This window comes from Diplotaxodon limnothrissa, linkage group LG19, assembly GCF_057381915.1.
Source record: "Diplotaxodon limnothrissa isolate DT_005_m linkage group LG19, D_limnothrissa_male_GT1.1, whole genome shotgun sequence".
NCBI classification, from domain to species: Eukaryota; Metazoa; Chordata; class Actinopteri; order Cichliformes; family Cichlidae; genus Diplotaxodon; species Diplotaxodon limnothrissa.
In genome coordinates this window covers 20,031,528-20,052,390 of record NC_140614.1, presented here as the reverse complement: position 1 = coordinate 20,052,390, position 20,863 = coordinate 20,031,528, and the positions used below count along the sequence as shown (strand labels likewise).

Below are 20,863 nucleotides of genomic sequence, written 5' to 3'. Positions count from 1 at the left end.
TTTCTAGTTTGTTGAACATTGGCTCAACTTTGGCTGCTTTCTCTCATTACTTATTTTCAGTCTAGTCCTTGTACCTGTCTTTGTCCTGGTTCAGAGGAATTATTTTGGTTTTCTCAAAAAGACTGATACTCTTCATCTGGACGTAGCGTTCTCAGTTGGAGAAACATTTCTTCAGTCGCTTGGATGAAAACAACTGAAAATGCTACATCCAGATGAACAGAATTAACCTTTTTGGGATTTCCTTACCTGGATGATTGAGCCTCCGTCAACATATTTTTGTTTTTAACACCACTAAACACCTGAGTCATTCATGCACAAAAAGATACCTAACTCAAGGGATGAATGAAACAATTTTAGATAGTAATAAATGTATAAAGATACAATCAGACTGTTCAAAAGCATAGAATTTCCCCAGTGTGGAAAATCTATCTTATCTCTCTATATGATTTCTTATTGAAACTGTGTGTTGGAGATCTTGTCAAAATTGAAAGAACGAAGAACATAGAAAACTACTGTCAGATTTTAGTCTGCTTTTCAATACCATTTGGAGCACATACTATTGGAAACAGATTCATTTTTCAGCATCAACAACCCAACAATCCCAAACACGCTGCCACACTTTTTAGAATAATTTTTGCTTCGTAATTTTAGTGCTCTTGCTGCAATGAGGGATGAGAAAGATAATTTTACTCCCATATTAGCTTCTCTTCATTGGCTCAGTGTTAAATCCTGAATTTAATTTGAAATTCTTTTCTTCACATATAAGGTGAAAGAAAAATCAAGCCTGTCATATCTTAAAGGGGTCCTAGTTCCATATTGTCCCCAGAGCACTTTGCTAGGCTTTCCCTCCCTAAGCCTGGCTCTGCTCTATGTTTGCATGTTTCAATAAATGTCTGCACCTATTTCCCATTTTCTTAGGAAAATATAAAGAAGGGTGCCTCAAGAGTTTTGCAGAGTCCCTGCTTGGAACTGAACATGAGGATGCAGCATCTTGTTTGTGTTTTTGCTGAAGTGAGTTAGCGTCTGTTTTTTATTATTTTTATTTCACCTTTAGTTTTATGTAACAAACATTATCCTATGAGTTACCTCTCTTGGTAAATGTGATAGAAAAAACAATAATAATGCATATTCATAGTGTTCTAGGAAACTTTCTTATTGTCATTTCTTTGTTACCTGAAAAATATTTGTACACAAACAAAACACACAAAAACAAAAATACATTGTCAGTGTGAGACTCTGCAGTTTGAATACTTTTGTTACAGGATGTTTCCGTTTGAGCTCTCTACAGCCATTATAAAAATGACCAAAATAACTATACTTTAGATTGCATAGTTCTCTCTTTTAATTGAATCTTCAAATACAGTTGATTATTAAGTTATTGTATAGTTTTTGGAATGCATTATCTTTGCTCTGTTATTCTAAAATCATAAATATTTACATTTAAATTATGAAAGATATGGAAAATTTCCACCTATAAAGATCAAGGTTTCCCAAAGGAGCTATAATTATCTTGCACATGTTTATAGCTCCATATTTCCGTTGCTGCCTCACAGATGTTATTTTCTGTTTATCTGACAGGAGCAACCGCAAACATGTTTTTAAAGGAAGCAAATGAAGAAAGTAGAACACATTCTTCATCTCACCGGGGCACTGACAAGAAAAACAAGATGTAGTGAACGGTTTAGACAAAAGCTATTGTGTAACTGCCTTCACTCAAACACCCTCAGTGGGGGGTTTTTTTTTTTTCATTGCTTAAGCATGCATTCAAAAAATAGTTGCCATTTGACAGCAGCACAATTAACTTTACATTTCTTATCTGCTCCAACTAAAAAGATTCAAATAGAAATATCTGTTCCACATCAGACTTAAGAGCTGTTGTAGGTGTTGTAATTTTATTGCTTTGGTTAACACAGAAATGGAAGTTTTTCCATCTGTTTGCTCATTGATGTGCAGAGTGGGGGGGTCGGTGCAAAGCTGCAGGTGCACACTGTGAGCCGGAGGTTGTGGTAAAGTGGAAGGTTGCACCTCCGTCGTTTCTCAGCACAGAGAGCGAGCTGCAGGCTGCTCTGTGACCACATCCTCTCCTCTGCTGTTGCACTTTACTCCTCTGCAGGGTTTCATGCCCTGGTTTGACTTTTTTGCTTTGGCCTTCTTTAGTACACAGATGACTGTTGTTACGTGTACACTCACATTCTTATAGTTTCCTACTGACAGCTTTTTACATAAAGAGAATGCAAAATGTAATAAAACTGACTTATATGTGCAAAGTGAAAACAGAAACAATGAAAAACAACCTACTTTAAAAAGGTCATTATGTATTTAAAATAGCAACGTTTCTCAGAAAATGTACATCACCTTTCAATTTCTATGTTTATGACCAAAAATGAACCAACTTCTGAAGCTTTTCTGAGTTGAGATGCTTCATTATTATGTAGGAAGAAAAGGAACTGACTTCTCTGAAAACAGTCATGATCGGCAAACAGGAAAGAATGCATTTTATCTCTGGAAAAAATCTTGTTCTGTGTGAGGTGAGATGTGGGTGCAGAGAGGGGGGAAAAGGCAAAGTCAAAAGGAAAGAAATGACTGAAAAGATCCTCTCATAAATGTTTATTGATATGAAAATGAAGCATTAAGTGGAAATTGTTCAGCAAGAATACAGCCAGTGTTTCATAAACACAATAAAACAAAACTAAAATTAGCCAAACTTACTTTCATGCATTAGCTTTAATACTATATGAAGATTTAACATTTTTGCATAGACCTGCATGCATCTTTTCCTCTATGCAAATGGCCTGCAGCACACAAAGTTGTGGCAATAAAATCAGCATCTTTTATAATTTTTATTTACAAAAAACATAAATGATCCAAGTCCCAAATCTTTGGTCAGTCCACAGCTCAGCTCTTATTTTTTACGTTTTCCTGGTGAACTCTGTAACACACATAAAGGACAATCTGTGTTAATGCCAAGCAAACAGTTGTATTTGCTTTTATTTTTGTTGTTTTTATTTTTTTAGGACAATGTAATGTAATTGGAGTTCATGTTCAACAAACCTGCAGCCTCCAGACCAAAAATCCAACAAAGGCTCCATAGAGGCAGCTCTTGAAGATAAAAACGGCGTAGGAGAGTTTGGCTTTATTTGTGATCATCAAATATTTCTCTGTAAAAGAATAAATAAAAAAATATCACAGGGGAAATGTTCAGTGTACTTTGTGGAGGCAGTTTTCAGTACAGATTGTGTTTAGACTTTTAGAAAATTCTAATTTAACAGTCTCTTACATACACTGATTTTAAGTTTGTGCTTGTGATGATGATTTGAACTGTAATAAAACCACAAAATATGTATTTACCTCTTCCCATGCCTCCATCTTCTTTATCTAATGGAAGAATAAAATTAATTAGAAAAGAATACATTTATTTCCCTTGTCATCAATTATGGATCATTTTGTGCTCCTAAACTTACCTTCAACACCAGATATTTCACCTAAATATTTGGTGGTGTCCGTTCCATTGTAGAAACTGACAATGCAGGAAAAGTTTTTTCCCTCCGTGAACCAATCTTTAGCAGAAACTCTCAACCTGCTTGTGATTCTATAGGATACAGGGGGGGTTTCAATCCGCTCTGCAGCTTCATCTGTTGCCACACCATCGGTGACATTTTTCCCATTCATTTGCCAATACACTTCGACATGGTCAGGGTAGAAACCAGAGGCCACACAGACGAGGGTCTTCTTCCTTTTTTTGTCTTTGCTGTTTCTGCACTCATGTTTTGAAGGTTCCAGTATTTTTACTTGTGGTGGAGTGATTTTACTGTTTTCTTCTGCAAGGACAAAGGACAAAGAAGAATCACATTAACACACATGACTAAAACTGCCTTTAGATCTTGTGCACATGCCAGGCAAACATAAACATTAACGCACAAAAACATGCAGGCCAACTTTTTTTCCACACATATTAACACAAAGGATTAATTCAGATTAGAAAACTCGCATTTTCTTTATTACAAAATTATTGTGGTGATCTTACCCAGAACTGTTAGCTTGGTTCCCTCTCCAAAATAAGGAGGATAAGTGCCAGAGCACAATGCCAAGTCACAGCCACAAAAACTCACAAGACTTAGAACACTTGGATTCACCTCAAGCATTTGTTAGTTCATACACAAAACGATTACTCTGCCATGTGCATTTCAAATCACTTTTTGATAAAACAAAACTGCACTTTTCTGCCAGCTGTTCCATAACACAAATATTCTTCCAGACTTGAGGTCTTTTTTTTCTTCTTCCAAATATCACAGTTTTCGGACACATTCTGAGACGTTTACTCATTAAAATGCAATTTAAAGGTTTACAGCATGGATGACGACATCTTTACATCTCTAAAAACAAGTATTTATGCACTATTCTTACCCAGTACTGTGAGTTTGGTGCCACTGCCAAAGTAAGCAGGGTCGTAGTTGTTCACACTGATAAACTGCTGTAGAAAAAACTGCTCTAGAAAGCTGCTGTCTGTCTTTGTTCTCTTTTTCAGTGTTAAACAACTTTTACACCCAAACATATAGAAAAGACCTGAGGAAAATCATCTGCTTGTAGCATTATTAAGCAAATTTTGACCATGCAAGAGAATTAATTTTGGAAATGCACAAATCTAAAATAACAGACATTGAAACCAACTAATTTACAGAAGGATCCCAATGAATATTTCATCAGAAATTATTACTTTAATGTTAATCCATCTTTGCACTCTTACCTAAAACCGTGAGTTTAGTTCCAGCTCCAAAATAAGCTTCTGACTGGGAACTCACAGTATTTCACAGAGCTGATAAGAACTGAGTGTGAGAACAATATTCTGGGCACAGAGCCAAACATTTCATAGGCACAGTACTTTTACTGGAGAACACAGATAACACTTTTTTCTCCTGGCACAAGAAAACTTCTACAAGAAAACTTCATGTTTTAAACTTCTTGTTCACTACCATCACAAAATATATATATGAACCACATACTAGATGTTGTCATTCAACCAACATATAAACACCATGAGAGTAAAGCCCAGCTGATTTTTGTTGCAAGTTTTCTTACCTAAAACAGTGAGTTTAGTTCCAGACTTTGTACTGTGACAAAAACCCTTTCTAGTGCCTCTCTTTAGCTTTGCCACATGGAAATGATTCCAACTGTCACTTTTTTACATGTAAAGACTTTGACTTTAGCTACCTGCGTTTTTGGTGTAAATTTAAAGAGGTAGATTTTTTAGAGGCAGCTCAACAAAATCAGTCCTCAACTTTATTTAGTGAACTTTAAAATGTTTTCTTACCTAAAACAGTTAATTTTGTTCCTCCACCAAAGTGAGCCTCTGAAGTACCATAGTCACAGTGCACCTGATCAGTGCTCAAAACAGCTCAACACATGCTGCTTCTGCTTTGTTTCTTAATTCTTTGCTTGCTTTTAATGAACTAAATGTTACTTTTCTTTAAATTAAAAATCCCACATATGCTGCACTCCTCTTTTTGTTCCAAGTTTTTACAAGTTTAATATAATGCAAAATGTTTGTGTTTGTTTTTTCAGGTAACACTTATTCTTTAATTGGTTTTAATTTGAAACATTTATGAGAATACATTTTGATTCGTCACTTACCAAGAACAGTTAGTTTTGTTCCCTGCCCGAAATAAGCTTCATACTGACACAGCATTTAAACCTCAGAGCAAAAAGCCCTGAGCTGAGACTACAGAGAACTCAAACATATTAAGCTTGTTCAAAAAAGACTCCACTCCAGGGATAACTAAAATAACATGTTTGGATTCATGTATCCAAGACCTTACTGCAGACATACATATACTCATGTATAGTTTTTATTTCTTACCTAAAATGGTTAATTTTGTTCCTCCGCCAAAGTAAGCCTCTGCACCAGTACCAGTGTCACAGTGAAGTTAATTAGTGCTCAAAACAGCCCAACATGCTGTTTCTACTTTGCATCTTCATTTCATTTTATCTTCTTCATAAAAACTAATGAAGTTTCCTTTTCCTTTTCTTTAAATTAAAAATCTACATATATTTTTACAGGTTTAAATGCCAAACACCTTACTGTAACACTTTTTTCAGCTTTAACTACTTTTACTTTGACAGGTTTATGAGAATAAATTTTGATTCGTCACTTACCAAGAACAGTTAGTTTTGTTCCCTGCCCGAAATAAGCTTCGTTCTGACACAGCATTTAAACCTCAGAGCAAAAAGCCCTGAGCTGAGACTACAGAGACCTCAAATACAGTTTGTTTAATAATGACTCCAGTTGGGAATTTTAACATCTATTTGGATTAATGTCACCAAGACCTTACTGCAGACATACATATACTCATATATAGTTTTTGTTTCTTACCTAAAACAGTTAATTTTGTTCCTCCACCAAAGTAAGCCTCTGAAGCACCACCAGAGTCACAGTGAAGTTAATTAGTGCTCAAAACAGCCCAACATGCTGTTTCTACTTTGCATCTTCATTTTTTGGTCTCTTCATAAAAAATAATGAAGTTTCCTTTTACTTTTCTTTAAATTAAAAACTCTAAATGTGCTTGACTGGTGGTGTTTTTGTTGTTGTTGTTGTTTTCACCAGTTTAAAAGCCAAACACCTTACTGAAACACTTTTGTCAGCTTTAACTAGTTTAACGATGTTTATGAAAATACATTTAGATTTTTCACTTACCAAGAACAGTCAGTTTTGTTCCCTGGCTGAAATAAGCTTCATAATTGGCACAGTGTTTAAGCTTCTGAACAAAAAGCACTGAGCTCAGACTATAACGAGTCCAAGTACAGTAAGTTTGTTACCAAGCTGCTCATGTAAGAAAGTTTTTTATATTAGTTATTCCTCTGGCCCAAATCTTATTACAAACTTTATGTATAATTTTTCTTTCTTACCTAAAACAGTTAATTTTGTTCCTCCACCGAAGAAAGTTTCATAACCACCAGAGGCACAGTGAACTTAATCTGTGCTCAAAACATCACGATGCTTCTTTCACTTTGCTTCTTTAAGCATTTAAGCTACTATTAAGAAAAGAAATCTGAAGCAACAGCTGCCCTTTAACATGTTTTAATTTTTTCTGTGTTGAATTCATGTAAGAGAAAAGTTTTACTTACCAAGAACAGTCAGTTTTGTTCCCTGACCGAAATAAGCTTCTCTATCAACACAGCGCTCAGGCTTAATGTCAAAAAGCACTCTAAACATCTGAGCTCCTTACATTTCTTTTTGCAGCTTCACCCTTGAACATCTTCATGCATTTATTTGGTTATTTCCATGCTTTACTTACCTAATACAGTCAGTTTGGTTCCTTTTCCAAAGTAAGCTTCGCTGTTTGTCACAGTGCAAAATACTCAGCATGAAACTTATTCTCTACCACACTTCTCTTTGGGAATAATCTTTGCTCATACTTCTGCCAGCACTTTTACTAATCCTCTAAACAAACCAATATTCATCCAACACAATAGAAAAAGTGAAATATTTACCTAAAACTGTCAGTTTGGTTCCTTGGCCAAAGTAAGCAGGATTGCCAGTGTTCACAGTGCAAAATACTCAGCATGAAACCCTTTTTGTTCCAGAATAACCTTTGACAAACGTCTTTGATAATACTTCTGACAACACTAAGGCTCTAATCAAAATTGCATTTATCAAAACACAGAAATAAAGTGAAATATTTACCTAAAACTGTCAGTTTGGTTCCTTTTCCAAAGTAAGCTTCGTTAGCATTGTCACAGTGCAAAAACACTCAGCATGAAACTCTTTTCACGCCTGAGGGTTGTGTTTACTTATAATCCTGTCAATACTAAGCCTCTGATGAAAGGTACATTTTTGGAACAGATTAGTGAAGTGAAATATTTACCTAATACAGTCAGTTTTGTTCCTTTTCCAAAGTAAGCTTCGCTGGTCTGTCACAGTGCAAAAACACTCAGCAAGAAACTGTTTTTGCACCAGAATTATCTCTGAGGATTGTCTTTACTAATAATCCTGTCAGTACTAAGCTTCTGAATAAAGGTACATTTATCAGAACACAGAAATAAAGTGGAATATTTACCTAAAACTGTCAGTTTGGTTCCTTTGCCAAAGTAAGCAGGTTGGTTGTTGGTCACAGTGCAAAATACTCAGCATGAAACTCTTTTTCTATTAGACAATAGTCTTTACTAATACTCTTGTCAATGCTAAGGCTCTAAACAAATTTACAGTTCACAAAACACACCAGTAAAGTGAAATATTTACCTAAAACTGTCAGTTTGGTTCCTTTGCCAAAGTAAGCAGGATCAGAAGTGGTCACAGTGCAAAATACTCAGCATGAAACTTTTTAGATCTGACTAATCTTTGAAAATCCTATTTACTAGAAGTTTTCTCTATACTAAGGCTCTAATTAAAGTGACATATAAGAAAACACAGTACTGAAGTAAAATATTTACCTAAAACTGTCAGTTTGGTTCCTTGGCCAAAGTAAGCAGGTTCAGTGTAGGTCACAGTGCAAAATACTCAGCATGAAACTGTTTTTGTATCCGAATCCTCTCTAAGGATAGTCTTCATGGATACCTCTGTTTATACTATGGTTATAGTTAAAGTCATATTTATCAAAAACTGTAGTAAAATGAAATATTTACCTAAAACTGTCAGCTTGGTTCCTTTGCCAAAGTAAGCAGGGTAGTTGTTGGTCACAGTGCAAAATACTCAGCATGAAACTGTTTTTGTATCAGAATGATGTTTGACAATAGTCTTTACTAATACTCCTGTCAATGTTATGGCTCTAAACAAATTTACAGTTCACAAAACACCACAGTAAAGTGGAATATTTACCTAAAACTGTCAGTTTGGTTCCTTTGCCAAAGTAAGCAGGTTGTGTGTTGGTCACAGTGCAAAATACTCAGCATGAAACTCTTTTTACACCAGAATAACCTTTAGTTAGTATTAATGAACATTTATGTTAACACTGAGGCTGTAGCCAAAGTCATATTTATCAAAAAATGGAAGTAAATTTTTACCTAAAACTGTCAGCTTGGTTCCTTGGCCAAAGTAAGCAGGATCATTGTAGTTCACAGTGTTCTCTGTTCAGCTTAATATTTCTGCTGTTTTTAACAACAAATTTTTCCTTCACTCTTATGCTGACATTTACACCCTTTTAATTATAATCGACTGAACCGAAGCTTTGAGATATCCAACTTACCTAAAACAGTGAGTTTTGTTCCTTTTCCAAAGTAAGCTTCAGTTCCAGAGTCACGCTGATGTCGCCCTCTGCAAAAAACTTTCAAATCTTTCCAGAAACATCCAGTTTACATGTATTCTAATAATTCAGATGGTCTTTAAAGGCTTAAAACATCGAGGGTGAGCTTCACATTGTCCAAATTTGGTTAGTGTGGCAAGATGACAGCACAGACATCCTAATGCTGCTCCTATGAACAACAAGTTAGAAAAAAAAAAATTCCATTAAAATTTCTACATTTAAACAACTTTTCACTACCAAAGTGTTCCTCCATCCCAGACACCTTCAGATTAGTGATTTTTCCGCTCTAACAACGTTTTAAGTTGCATGTAGCAGTCTTCACAATGCATTTCAATGGGAGGAGGTTTTTGTACGACGGCTCTATGGGATTGTATCACCGTGGCCCCCTGTCCCCACGGTGAAAAAGCATCACACAAAAACCTTGCGTCTTTTTCGTTCTCTCCTCTCTCCTTCCCCCACCCCGCTTCTCCCTATCTCAGCCTCCATCTCTGTCTGCCTGTGAGCGCAGCTGTGCAGGTCGGGCTGACTGACGGATGAACGCGCTCCAACCTGACTGCTGCTATTTCTGTGACAGCTAAGAAAAGAAGCAGGAAGGGAGGGCAGAAAAAACACAAAGAGACTTTTTTATTTGTGTTTGTAGTTGCTCAGAGGAAGTGACATCTCTGGTGGTCACAGCGCTTTATCCAATCAGCTATCAGTAAGCAAAATTCACTGAGAGATACAACAAGACATTTCTCAGCCCTCAATTTCCAAATGTTTAACTTTCAAATGAATACAGAGCACAATTGCTCTTTATAATACAAACCAAGGTCAAAACTCTACAGTTAGTATTTTCTCAGTGGTTCGGATGACCTGGTGTATTGTTATTGGAAGGTTTTCATTTTCTGTGTGATCCACAGATAGTTCTCAGACTCTTTAAAGCCTAAACCATAAAATAATTACCAGAAAATTCTGTACTTTTCAAATGGAGCATTTGACCACTTGACAAATTTGTTTGAATTTGTTAAATTTGAATTTCCACATATGACTTTTAATTTGTATTTGCTGCATCTTGTTTTTTGTTGTTGTTTTTTATTCACACTAAAGTCTCAGAAACTCAATTCTCAAAAACTGAACGTATCAAATATAAATCACTAAACTTTAAGGGCTTAAAGAAGCATTATAGCTTTTTAATGTCTCCTTATAGAATAAGTAAATTGCTTCTTTAAAAAGTATTATTGATTTATTTTTTTTCTTAGCTCATTCTTCTGGTGGATATGGCTGCAATTTTAAACATATCCCCAGTCTCATTATTTGAATTTCTTTTTCAGGATCTAAAAATCAACACTAGTTGTAAAGCACTGCAGAGAGGACAGTGTTCTCCTTTTGCTGCTGAACATTAAAGATAATGGACCAAATATTTCCTTCTTAGCTAAAAGAAATCAATTATGTGCGTGAGGAAAACTCCATATGAATGCTACTGGTGCTCTGTGTACGCTGGGTGTGTAGGTAGTCTACATTAGTCAACAACAATACCATAACAACAGCTTATACTTCTGCCCCCAAGTGGCAACAAAGATCTGTCATATACAGCTACAAGGATCCCTTGGATCTTTTGGATCCTGTTGGTTGTGGGTTGGAAAGTCCTTGGACCTCTTTATTATTGATCAAGTCATTCCTGGGCAGTTTTTATGGTGTGATGCATTATTCTGATGGGAGAGACCACTGCTGTCCCGGAGTGCCAATTGGGTGTCTCAAACAATGTGTAGCTACATGCCAACTAAACAAAACAACCAAAACAAATCCCAAGAGACAAAGTTTCTCTCCACTGTAAAAAGAGAAGGCCAGGTTTTTTTCACCTCGCCTATCAGTCATTATAATGTTTATAAAGAAGTATATATATTTCTATAACTCATTAATGTGTGTGAATCCTTTTTCTTCTCTAATTTCTGTTTCTTCATTGCTTTGCCATTAAATATATTTTATTATGTAGGAATTCCTACATAATAAAATCATCTGTACAAGACTAATATGATACACAAGATTTACTCTTCATGATATTCTACCATTCAGCTTGATAGTACCTGTGTCATTTAAATGTAATCCTCTAAGTGTAATGCATGATTAACCCTGTAGAGGTCAGTGTAAAGTTGATATAGTTTTATTATGCCAGGCTGTACACAGAGCCAAAATATTTAATAAGGTGCTGGGTTGAGCACAGAGTGACTCAGATGATGCTGAAAAGGGTAATATTGTATAAGCCTCACACTGCTAATGCACCTGTTCTCTTATCTGAAAAGATCAGCTTTATGAGGTTTGCAGAAACAAAGTGTGGAGAGGTAGTTTTTGTACCCTTTGAGAAGTATCTGAATTCATGAATATTTTTCTTTTCGAGATATATTTCAAAGTTTGAAGTGTTTTAACAGTTGAAGACAAAGTTGTATATCTTTTTCGCCTCTAAAACAAAATTCTGGTCAGAGTTTGACACTTTAATCCACTCTCAGATCTTCCTTCTTTTCTCTTCGGGTTGTTGTTTAGCTGCAGAGGCTTTCTGAGCCATTGTGCTCTTCTAGAGACACAGTAATAAACAGCTGAGTCTCCAGCCGCAACTGAGTGTATCTGCAGAGAGGACCTCAGGAGGGAAGGCCGGGACATACTGTACTTGGATTTGTCGAAAGGAGCTTCAGTGTCCCACACTTTTTCACCAAGAGAATAGGTTATTAGCTCTATTTTCCCACTCTTGCTTTGTCTGTACCAAAACATGTAGGAATTATCCTCATCTTGACTACAGGACAAAGTTGCAGACTGATCTCCAATGTGACTGTTTAGAAATGGATCCTGTTTGATTTTTACACTGAAGGAGAAATCTGGAAAACAAGATGAAAGGCAACAAGTGAGCATGTAAAATCTTCAGCACAGGAAAATATTTATCTCTGAATTTAAAGTACTTACTGGAGAAGATTAGTACTGCAACCAAAAAAGCGTACATCATGATCATTATTATACACTTAGGGGGGAAAAGTAAGAACCATTACAGTTAGAACCATTTAGTCTGCTGTTGGGCTGAAGAGCTGCATGTGTCATTCACTGTCTTCTGCAATCAAAGCTTCTAAAATGAGTTCAGATCATCTTCCTCTTATTTTACCACAAAGCCTTCACTCACTTTCACATTTCATAGGTTCTTACAGCTTTCTCTGCAGTTCAGCAGTCTCCTAGTGGACACTGAATAGCAACTGCAGAGCAGGGTTCTTGTTATAGGGCTTATGGTTGATAATGCTCCAACACAATTAGAATTTTATAACATAAAAAAGCATGATCGATTCGGAAATTTAATCAGTGCTTCTCAGATTTTTGATGTACATTTCAAATTTTACTTTTCCAACTTTAAAGAAGAAACTGGACACAGTCTTTGGAGATTTGTGTAATAATTTATGCAGCATGTGGCGTTTTCACTCAGGTCCATAAGATCCAGTTATGAAGACAAAGCTGAAGTCACAGAGATCCATAATCAAGAAGCAACCAAAGACCTGACAGTGCATCTCAGGGGAGGAAAAGCAGCATTTGGAGATGTCCATGAAAAAGATTTTCAACAAATGTTTTAAAAATAGTTAAAATGTTACAGTTGTGTTATTATGTAGCAGAACTGTAATTCCTAAACAGTTATTGCAATGCTTTTAATGATCAATGATTAAATGTGAAAGTCTTCGAAAGGCAATTATTAAAAATATATATATATTTTCTAGAAAATTATGAGCTATATTGAATGTGCTTACTGTTTCTACACTGTGTTATATGACAGCAAGTGAGCATAAAAAAGTGTGAGACAAATACATTTTTAATTCTTTTGACAAAAAAACTCAGGCTGTGATTTCTGTCCAAAGTTTACTCCAGGTTTACTTTGAGCTAAACTTCGAAAGCAGCATTTAGTGACTATATCGATTCTATTTTTAAACTCACGTTAGTATCACACTTTCCTGCTATTCAGCGAAAATCATAGTTACAGAAGTATAGAATAATATAATATTGTACTAGTATTTAACGAAAAGCTTGACTTCAGCACGGATAGGCTTGATATCAGTAAAGTAAATTATGTACATATATATAACATGTATCAGTAATTACCTGGAAACAAACATGCTGGACAAAAACATAAGTAAAGCTGAAACTCGTAACAGATGAATCAGTGTACCTGGAATACCTGCCAACCAGTGATGAGAAAACTTTATAACTTAATACTGCCAATAGCTGTAAATTGTGATGGACCATGAGCTGCAATGTCACTGATGTTTGTGTATTTCCTTTGTAGTCAAATTTTTTATATTCATATTTAATTTTTTAAATTTTACAATTGGGTTGATTTTTGTTTTTTTTCTTGGGTTTATTTCTTTTTTTCGAGCAATTTATTTATTTGTCTAATTGACTGAAACTTTTTTTCTAATAACAGGGATCTCAGGAGTAGACACTTCGTTGAGCTGGTGGACTCACAGTCAGTTAAATCACATCTAAAGTCTAAATAAATAAATAAAAGGCTGGTTGTGATATTTGACTAAACTGTCAAAAAAAATTAAATAAATTTCTTGTAGATGTTTTTCAAAATGTATTTTTTTGTAGATAGCTTTGTAAGTTGAGAATATTGTTTTAGTTATTTCTATTTTCCCGTTTTTCATTAGCTAGAATTTTATTTTCATACATATTTTTAGTTAATTTAGTTCATCTTTATTCATTATAACTGATGGTGCTGACGGGTTAAAGAGAGCTGGTGAAATGGGGTTGAGTGTTAAAAGGAGCTGTTAAAAAAACCCCAGCCAGAAGAAAACAGAGCAACGTAAGACAACACATGTATACAAACACATCAAATTATTTGTTTGTCTGTTTTGTTGACACCAACATTTTGACCCAGCGCTTGCCTCTCTGATGGACACACCCAGCGGTCACCTGTACGCGGCTGCAGGAGGCGTGGCTGCATGAATGTCCTGTAGCTGCAGGGTTTGACCTAATTAGAGCCCACGTTTTTTCCATTTCTTTTAAATTAAGTCTTTTAAATTAAGTTCTGCAGTGGTTTATGCCTCTCAGTTGCCTAATTTCTAACCCCTTACCTAGTAGAATATATCCAGTATCATAAACAGGCCTAATATTCTGTACTGTATTTCTAAAGCCCAGAGTTTAGTAATTTCTCCTTAGAGGGGTTGCGTGGAGGATCCTCCCCAGTCCCCTTTCCTGCAGCTTTTCTCACACACCAACATCCACCTGCGGACTGGGAGTTTTCTAAAAGCCTCGTTATTTCCGGAAAGCTGATGCTGTTTTATTTTCTTACCAAGGTAAGCCCCCATTTACTTTGGTAACATGTAGTAGTCGTTGTTCATCAAGTGTTTAATGCTAAGGTAACATTTAGCCCTGCTAATTTTAGCTTGCTAATGCTTTTGGTTTTTGTGTACAGCAAAGTAGTTAAATGTCATTCTAAAGAAAGTCGGGAAAAGCCGAAGAATCTGAAGTTCTTCAGTGGCACAAAAACTTTGAATCAAGCTTCAACCAACGACCTCATTACTTAGAGCCATGCAGCACTCACTAATCAACAACCTATGTCAGCTGAATTTTTAACATACTGCAGGTACAAATTGATTTTGGATGGGCTTCATTTTTGTTGCTTATTAAGACCTTTATTGCCCTACTTTAGAGTGGGCATCTTACAAAGATCGCACCTGAGTGATGCACAAAAATGTTCTGTTCTGTGAACTGAGCAGTTTGTGACTGTAGCTTAGGAGGAGTTGGTCTAACAATAACCAGAAGAACCTAAATAAAACAAACACAGAATTACTTCAACGAAGAACATGCATGTTTTGGAACAGCCAAGTCATATAGTGCTGAATGTGCCTTGAAATGCTCTGGGATGACCTGAAGAGGGCTGTTGAATCAAGAAAACCCCGAATTATTGATTAGTGAAGTAAATTTGTTTGCAGTCATAGTCAAAACCTATTCCTCACTACCATGTAAATCTCATAAGCAGTTAGAAGAATGCACTGGACCGTTTTGCTGTTATAAGAGGCTGCACTAAATTCAGTGGTTCCTTTTTTTCTTTTTTCCCCCTTCTGGCCTGCATGTTTGAATGAGGAAGAAAGTACAGTATCAGTCATCAATGCAGAAAGTATTGCAGTTATCCAGGACTGCAAATCTATAATGTGGCACAGATTGTTGTTCCCTTAATATTTAAATATTTTTGTATAATACATGCATACTCCTACCAAATTCTACATTTTCTTAAGCTTAATGTATGTGTTGTAGGATTTTAGTTTTAGGAGCTTTCTCTGTTAACACTAAGACATTACTATAAAAGCACTATCATTGTAACTGTAAATAAAACCCTCCTGATTCTGGTTCTGTTTCACTCTTTCCATCATCTCTGGGTTTAAACAGCAAAAGATACATAAGCTATGCTGCAGTATGTGTGATAAAATTATTAGTCAAAGTTAACTTTTTCTCTTTATTTCATTACATACAGTAACAAACATTAGAACTAAGATATGGAAAAATGCTGTCCCCTTGGTTTGTTCTGCTACTCTAAGAATATGACTTCATGTGCACATCTATAACACCCCACTTGCAGAAAATGCTGAGGGTTTTTAGTGAGGGAGCAGCATTAAACCACATCACTGTGTGCTGGCAGCGCAGAAATAAACAGCCGAGTGCGACACGTCTGTGTTTTTTATCGTCAGAGTTCCTTCTACTGTGCTGTTCCTCGTGAGGGTAAATTGTTCTTTAAATTGACCCTCATAACTTTGGGACTGTTGATAATATCCAAAGCCAATGAGGGTCATGGATGTATTCTCCTTTAATTGCTGATACCAGAGCATTAATATACGGGTGCTGTCATCATGCTTGCAGTTTATATGGACCTCAAGATTCTTATTCACTATCTGTGAAGGAGACTGCTGAAATATAATTGCACTCGCCCGACCTGCAAAGAGAACAAAAACCAGTTTACAATGAGTCAGTACAGTATTTGCATTTAATTGATTGTTTGGGAGTTCAAATTGAAATTTAAGATCTTACATGAAAACCAGATGATGACAAGAAGACTAGGTGAAGACATTTTCAAACACTGATGGGAGAAGGTGATTGCTCATTTTAAAAGAGGCTCAGGGTAAAGGGGGAGGAGAATGTTTGTTGTGCTTAGTTCATCACTCCTGTTATACGGGCCTCATGTCATGTGCTGTGCTTCCATCTATTGGTGTAACAGAAATCCAGGCATCTTCTAAAATAGCATGCAATAAGTTCCTTTATACATTTTTCAGAGATAGGCATAAGTTACATTTTTGAGGAGTTGTTGGTGGTGAATGCCACACTGTGCTCTTCTGCACTGTGTGGTGGTGTCTGCCTCATGAAGTAAGAGAGAGAGAGAGTGTGTGTGTGTGTTCCCTTATCCATTTTTCAGAGATAGGCACAAGTTACATTTTTGAGGGGTTGTTAGTGATGAATGCCACACACTGCTCTTCTGTGGTGGTATCTGCCCAAAGAACAAGTTGCCTGAGTATGGAAGTTCAGTATGAAAGTTGTTTGTGTCTGTATTGCTATGATTTCCAGATTGGAAAAGTTATTTCCAACCATCCAGCAGTGCACAGGAGAGGTAAGAAAGAGAGTGTAGTCAGCGTGGAGTGGCTGGAGATAAGTGTCAGGGTGATTTGTGACCGAGTGAGAGCAGAAATATTTGATGGATGGGATAGACTGCCCTCTCTAAGTTTTGCTGCCTAAGTTATGCTGCAGTGCACTTTGTATTAGTCTAAATTGAAGTGCTTTCTGTTCATTTTTATAAAAAAAAAAAAGAAGCTTGGAAGCAAGCTATGGAAGAATCAAGTCCATCTGTTTCCCGCTGCAACTCTATGGGGAGTGCATAATTATTAGGCAACTTAACAAAAAACAAATATATACCCATTTCAATTATTTATTTTTACCAGTGAAACCAATATAACATCTCCACATTCACAAATATACATTTCTGACATTCAAAAACAAAACAAAAACAAATCAGCGACCAATATAGCCACCTTTCTTTGCAAGGACACTCAAAAACCTGCCATCCATGGATTCTGTCAGTGTTTTGATCTGTTCACCATCAACATTGCGTGCAGCAGCAACCACAGCCTCCCAGACACTGTTCAGAGAGGTGTACTGTTTTCCCTCCTTGTAAATCTCACGTTTGATGATGGACCACAGGTTCTCAATGGGGTCCAGATCAGGTGAACAAGGTGGCCATGTCATTAGTTTTTCTTCTTTTATACCCTTTCTTGCCAGCCACGCTGTGGAGTACTTGGACGCGTGTGATGGAGCATTGTCCTGCATGAAAATCATGTTTTTCTTGAAGGATGCAGACTTCTTCCTGTACCACTGCTTGAAGAAGGTGTCTTCCAGAAACTGGCAGTAGGACTGGGAGTTGAGCTTGACTCCATCCTCAACCCGAAAAGGCCCCACAAGCTCATCTTTGATGATACCAGCCCAAACCAGTACTCCACCTCCACCTTGCTGGCGTCTGAGTCGGACTGGAGCTCTCTGCCCTTTACCAATCCAGCCACGGGCCCATCCATCTGGCCCATCAAGACTCACTCTCATTTCATCAGTCCATAAAACCTTAGAAAAATCAGTCTTGAGATATTTCTTGGCCCAGTCTTGACGTTTCAGCTTGTGCGTCTTGTTCAGTGGTGGTCGTCTTTCAGCCTTTCTTACCTTGGCCATGTCTCTGAGTATTGCACACCTTGTGCTTTTGGGCACTCCAGTGATGTTGCAGCTCTGAAATATGGCCAAACTGGTGGCAAGTGGCATCTTGGCAGCTGCACGCTTGACTTTTCTCATTTCATGGGCAGTTATTTTGCGCTTTGGTTTTTCCACACGCTTCATGCGACCCTGTTGACTATTTTGAATGAAACGCTTGATTGTTCGATGATCACGCTTCAGAAGCTTTGCAATTTTGAGACTGCTGCATCCCTCTGCAAGATATCTCACTATTTTTGACTTTTCTGAGCCTGTCAAGTCCTTCTTTTGACCCATTTTGGCAAAGGAAAGGACGTTGCCTAATAATTATGGACACCTGATATAGGGTGTTGATGTCATTAGACCACACCCCTTCTCATTACAGCGATGCACATCACCTAATATGCTTAATTGGTAGTAGGCTTTCGAGCCTATACAACTTGGAGTAAGACAACATGCATGAAGAGGATGATGTGGACAAAATACTCATTTGCCTAATAATTCTGCACTCCCTGTAAGGAAAACCAGCAAAAAGCTATGTGTACATGTACAACACGTCACTTGCAGAAAATGCTGAGGGTTTTTAGTGAGGGAGCAGCATTAAACCACATCACTGTGTGCTGGCAGCGCAGAAATAAACAGCCGAGTGTGACACGTCTGTTTTTTTTATTGTCAGCGTTCCTTCTACTGTGCTGCTCCTTGCGATGGTAAATTGTTTTTCAAATTCACCCTCATAACTTTGGGACTGTTGATAATATCCAGAGCCAATGAGGGTCATGGATGTATTCTCCTTTAATTGCTGATACCAGAACATTATTAGAAGGGAGCTATCGTTATGCTTGCAGTTTATCTGGATCTCAAGATTTTTATCCACCATCTGTGGAGGAGACTGCTGAAATATAACTGCGCTCGCCTGACCTGCAAAGAGAACAAAAAACAGTTTACAACGAGTCAGTAATGTATTCAGATTTGTACATTTTGTATTTAATTTAGTTGAAATTTAAGATCTTACATGAAAACCAGATGAGGAGGAGAACAGTTGAAGACATAGTTAAGCACTGATGGGAGAATGGTTGGTTGCTCATAAAAAGGCTCAGTGTAAAGAGGGAGGAGGGTTCGTTTAGTGAGTATCTGCTGCTTATCTCACCACTAAACTCCCATTGTAAAGGGCTTATGCCATGTACTGTGCTTCCATCTATTGGCAGGATTTATTTAAAACACCTTGCATCATCACAAGCGGGTTAGTCTGAGGAAAATATCCATGTGTATGAACATTATTTTGGGTAAAAAATGCAGATAGTGTTTTAATATTTTAGAAAACATTTTCTTACCTTTTTATTTACTTAACAAACTTGATGGTAAAAATTGCTGTTATTATCTTCTCCACAGTGTGGTTTCCCCCCACCCCCTCAAGTCGATTACTTATGCTTGAGTCAGATGTTTTTGTCATGCTTCTGAGGTCTGCCACAGTACCGTGTAGCCTTGCAGCGCAGAGATAAACAGCCTCATCTTTTTCCTGAATACTGGTTATTGTCAGAGACCACTGCTTGTCATTTTTCTCTGCCTGAAAACCAGATTTGAATCCCTCTTCGAACTGTGAAATTCCAGCTACAGTAGCCACAATTAGCTGGAAACTTTTTCCTCTAGGCTGTTTATACCAGTACAGATATTGATAGTCTGTGTCATTCTGGTAGCAGTGCATCTTTGCCAAGCCATTGGAAGGGTTAGAGATGTAATGGGGCCACTGAGTGATCAGAACGGATTCAGAAACACCTGAAACACAGTAAGCAGAAATATATCTCTTATCATCTATATGGTAATAATATTTACATTCATTGAATGTAATACAGGTAAAAAGAAAAGGCAAGGAAAGTGTGAACATTTAGAGTATGTTTTTGTCTTTGTGTTGATAAACTTTACCTGCTGCTGAGATAATCAAGAAAGTCAGGGTGGTGATGCAAGGAGTCATTTTGTCTTTAGAACAGGAAATTGAATGGGTGGAAATTCAGCAGAGCCAACACTGTAGTTAGATATCTGTGGAGGAAATGACATCAGAATCTGAGCAAAGACAGAAAGATTGTGTGAAGGCAGACTTTAGAACTGTCACGCCTCCTTTATCAATCATGCAGGTGTGGTTTTGATGCTGTGAGCCACCAGTTTTTGTAAAGCAGGCAGAGGAGTTGAAACACTGTGCCGACTCGCAGCACAGAAGTATTGTGCTGTGTCTGCTGGATTAACATTGGAGATTTCAAGCTGAGCTTTGGCCGTTGCATGGCCTGTTATGTTAAATTTGCTCTTAAAGGTCTTTTCAAGAGTTGGGGCACCATATTCAAGCCGCCCAATCAGGGCCATTGTTCGCTGGCCTCCTGCTGCTGACTTGTGCTGGTACCAGTACATGTAGGGATAGCCACTCTCTCCATGGTAGCATTCGATCTGGGCTTGTTGTTGTTCTGGTTTTATCAGAAGATTTAAAGGTGTTTGCTGAATCACAAGTGATGACAGCGCACAGTCTAGAGGACAAAAAACAAACTGAAGGATCACAGGAAGGATTAATATTGTTATGAGAAAGTACACATATCTTTTTTTTTCCTACCTACCTGTGAGCAAAGACAAAACCAAAATTCCAAACATTTCAAAACTTTACTGGAGAAAATCCTTAAATAGCAATGATCTATGTAACTGACTTGGAGATAGATATACAGAAGTGTCAATGAAGACACTCTGACATTACATGTTTCTTTATTGTACACATGTGTTAAGAAGAGGGAGGAGCTATCTTAGCATTTTCATGTGTTGTCACTGCTCTCTGCTGTTCAGTCATTTTATTTAGACAAAGTCTTGTGTGACACATGGACAGCAGCGAGAGGAAAAGGGAAGGTTTACAACATAGTTTGGAGTGAGTAGTACTAACG

At 37.1% G+C, this 20,863-nt stretch overlaps 1 gene segment (V, D, J or C); it reads right to left on the bottom strand.

Annotated features, from left to right (window-relative positions):
* Window positions 1-2,877: 2,877 nt before the first annotated feature.
* LOC146612073 (T-cell receptor beta-1 chain C region-like) lies at window positions 2,878-19,920 on the bottom strand. The segment is given in 8 exon segments: window positions 2,878-2,929; window positions 3,052-3,158; window positions 3,349-3,375; window positions 3,462-3,818; window positions 5,629-5,671; window positions 8,898-8,908; window positions 19,425-19,724; window positions 19,872-19,920. Coding segments are annotated over 8 exon segments (921 nt in total).
* Between the last annotated feature and the right edge of the window lie 943 nt (window positions 19,921-20,863).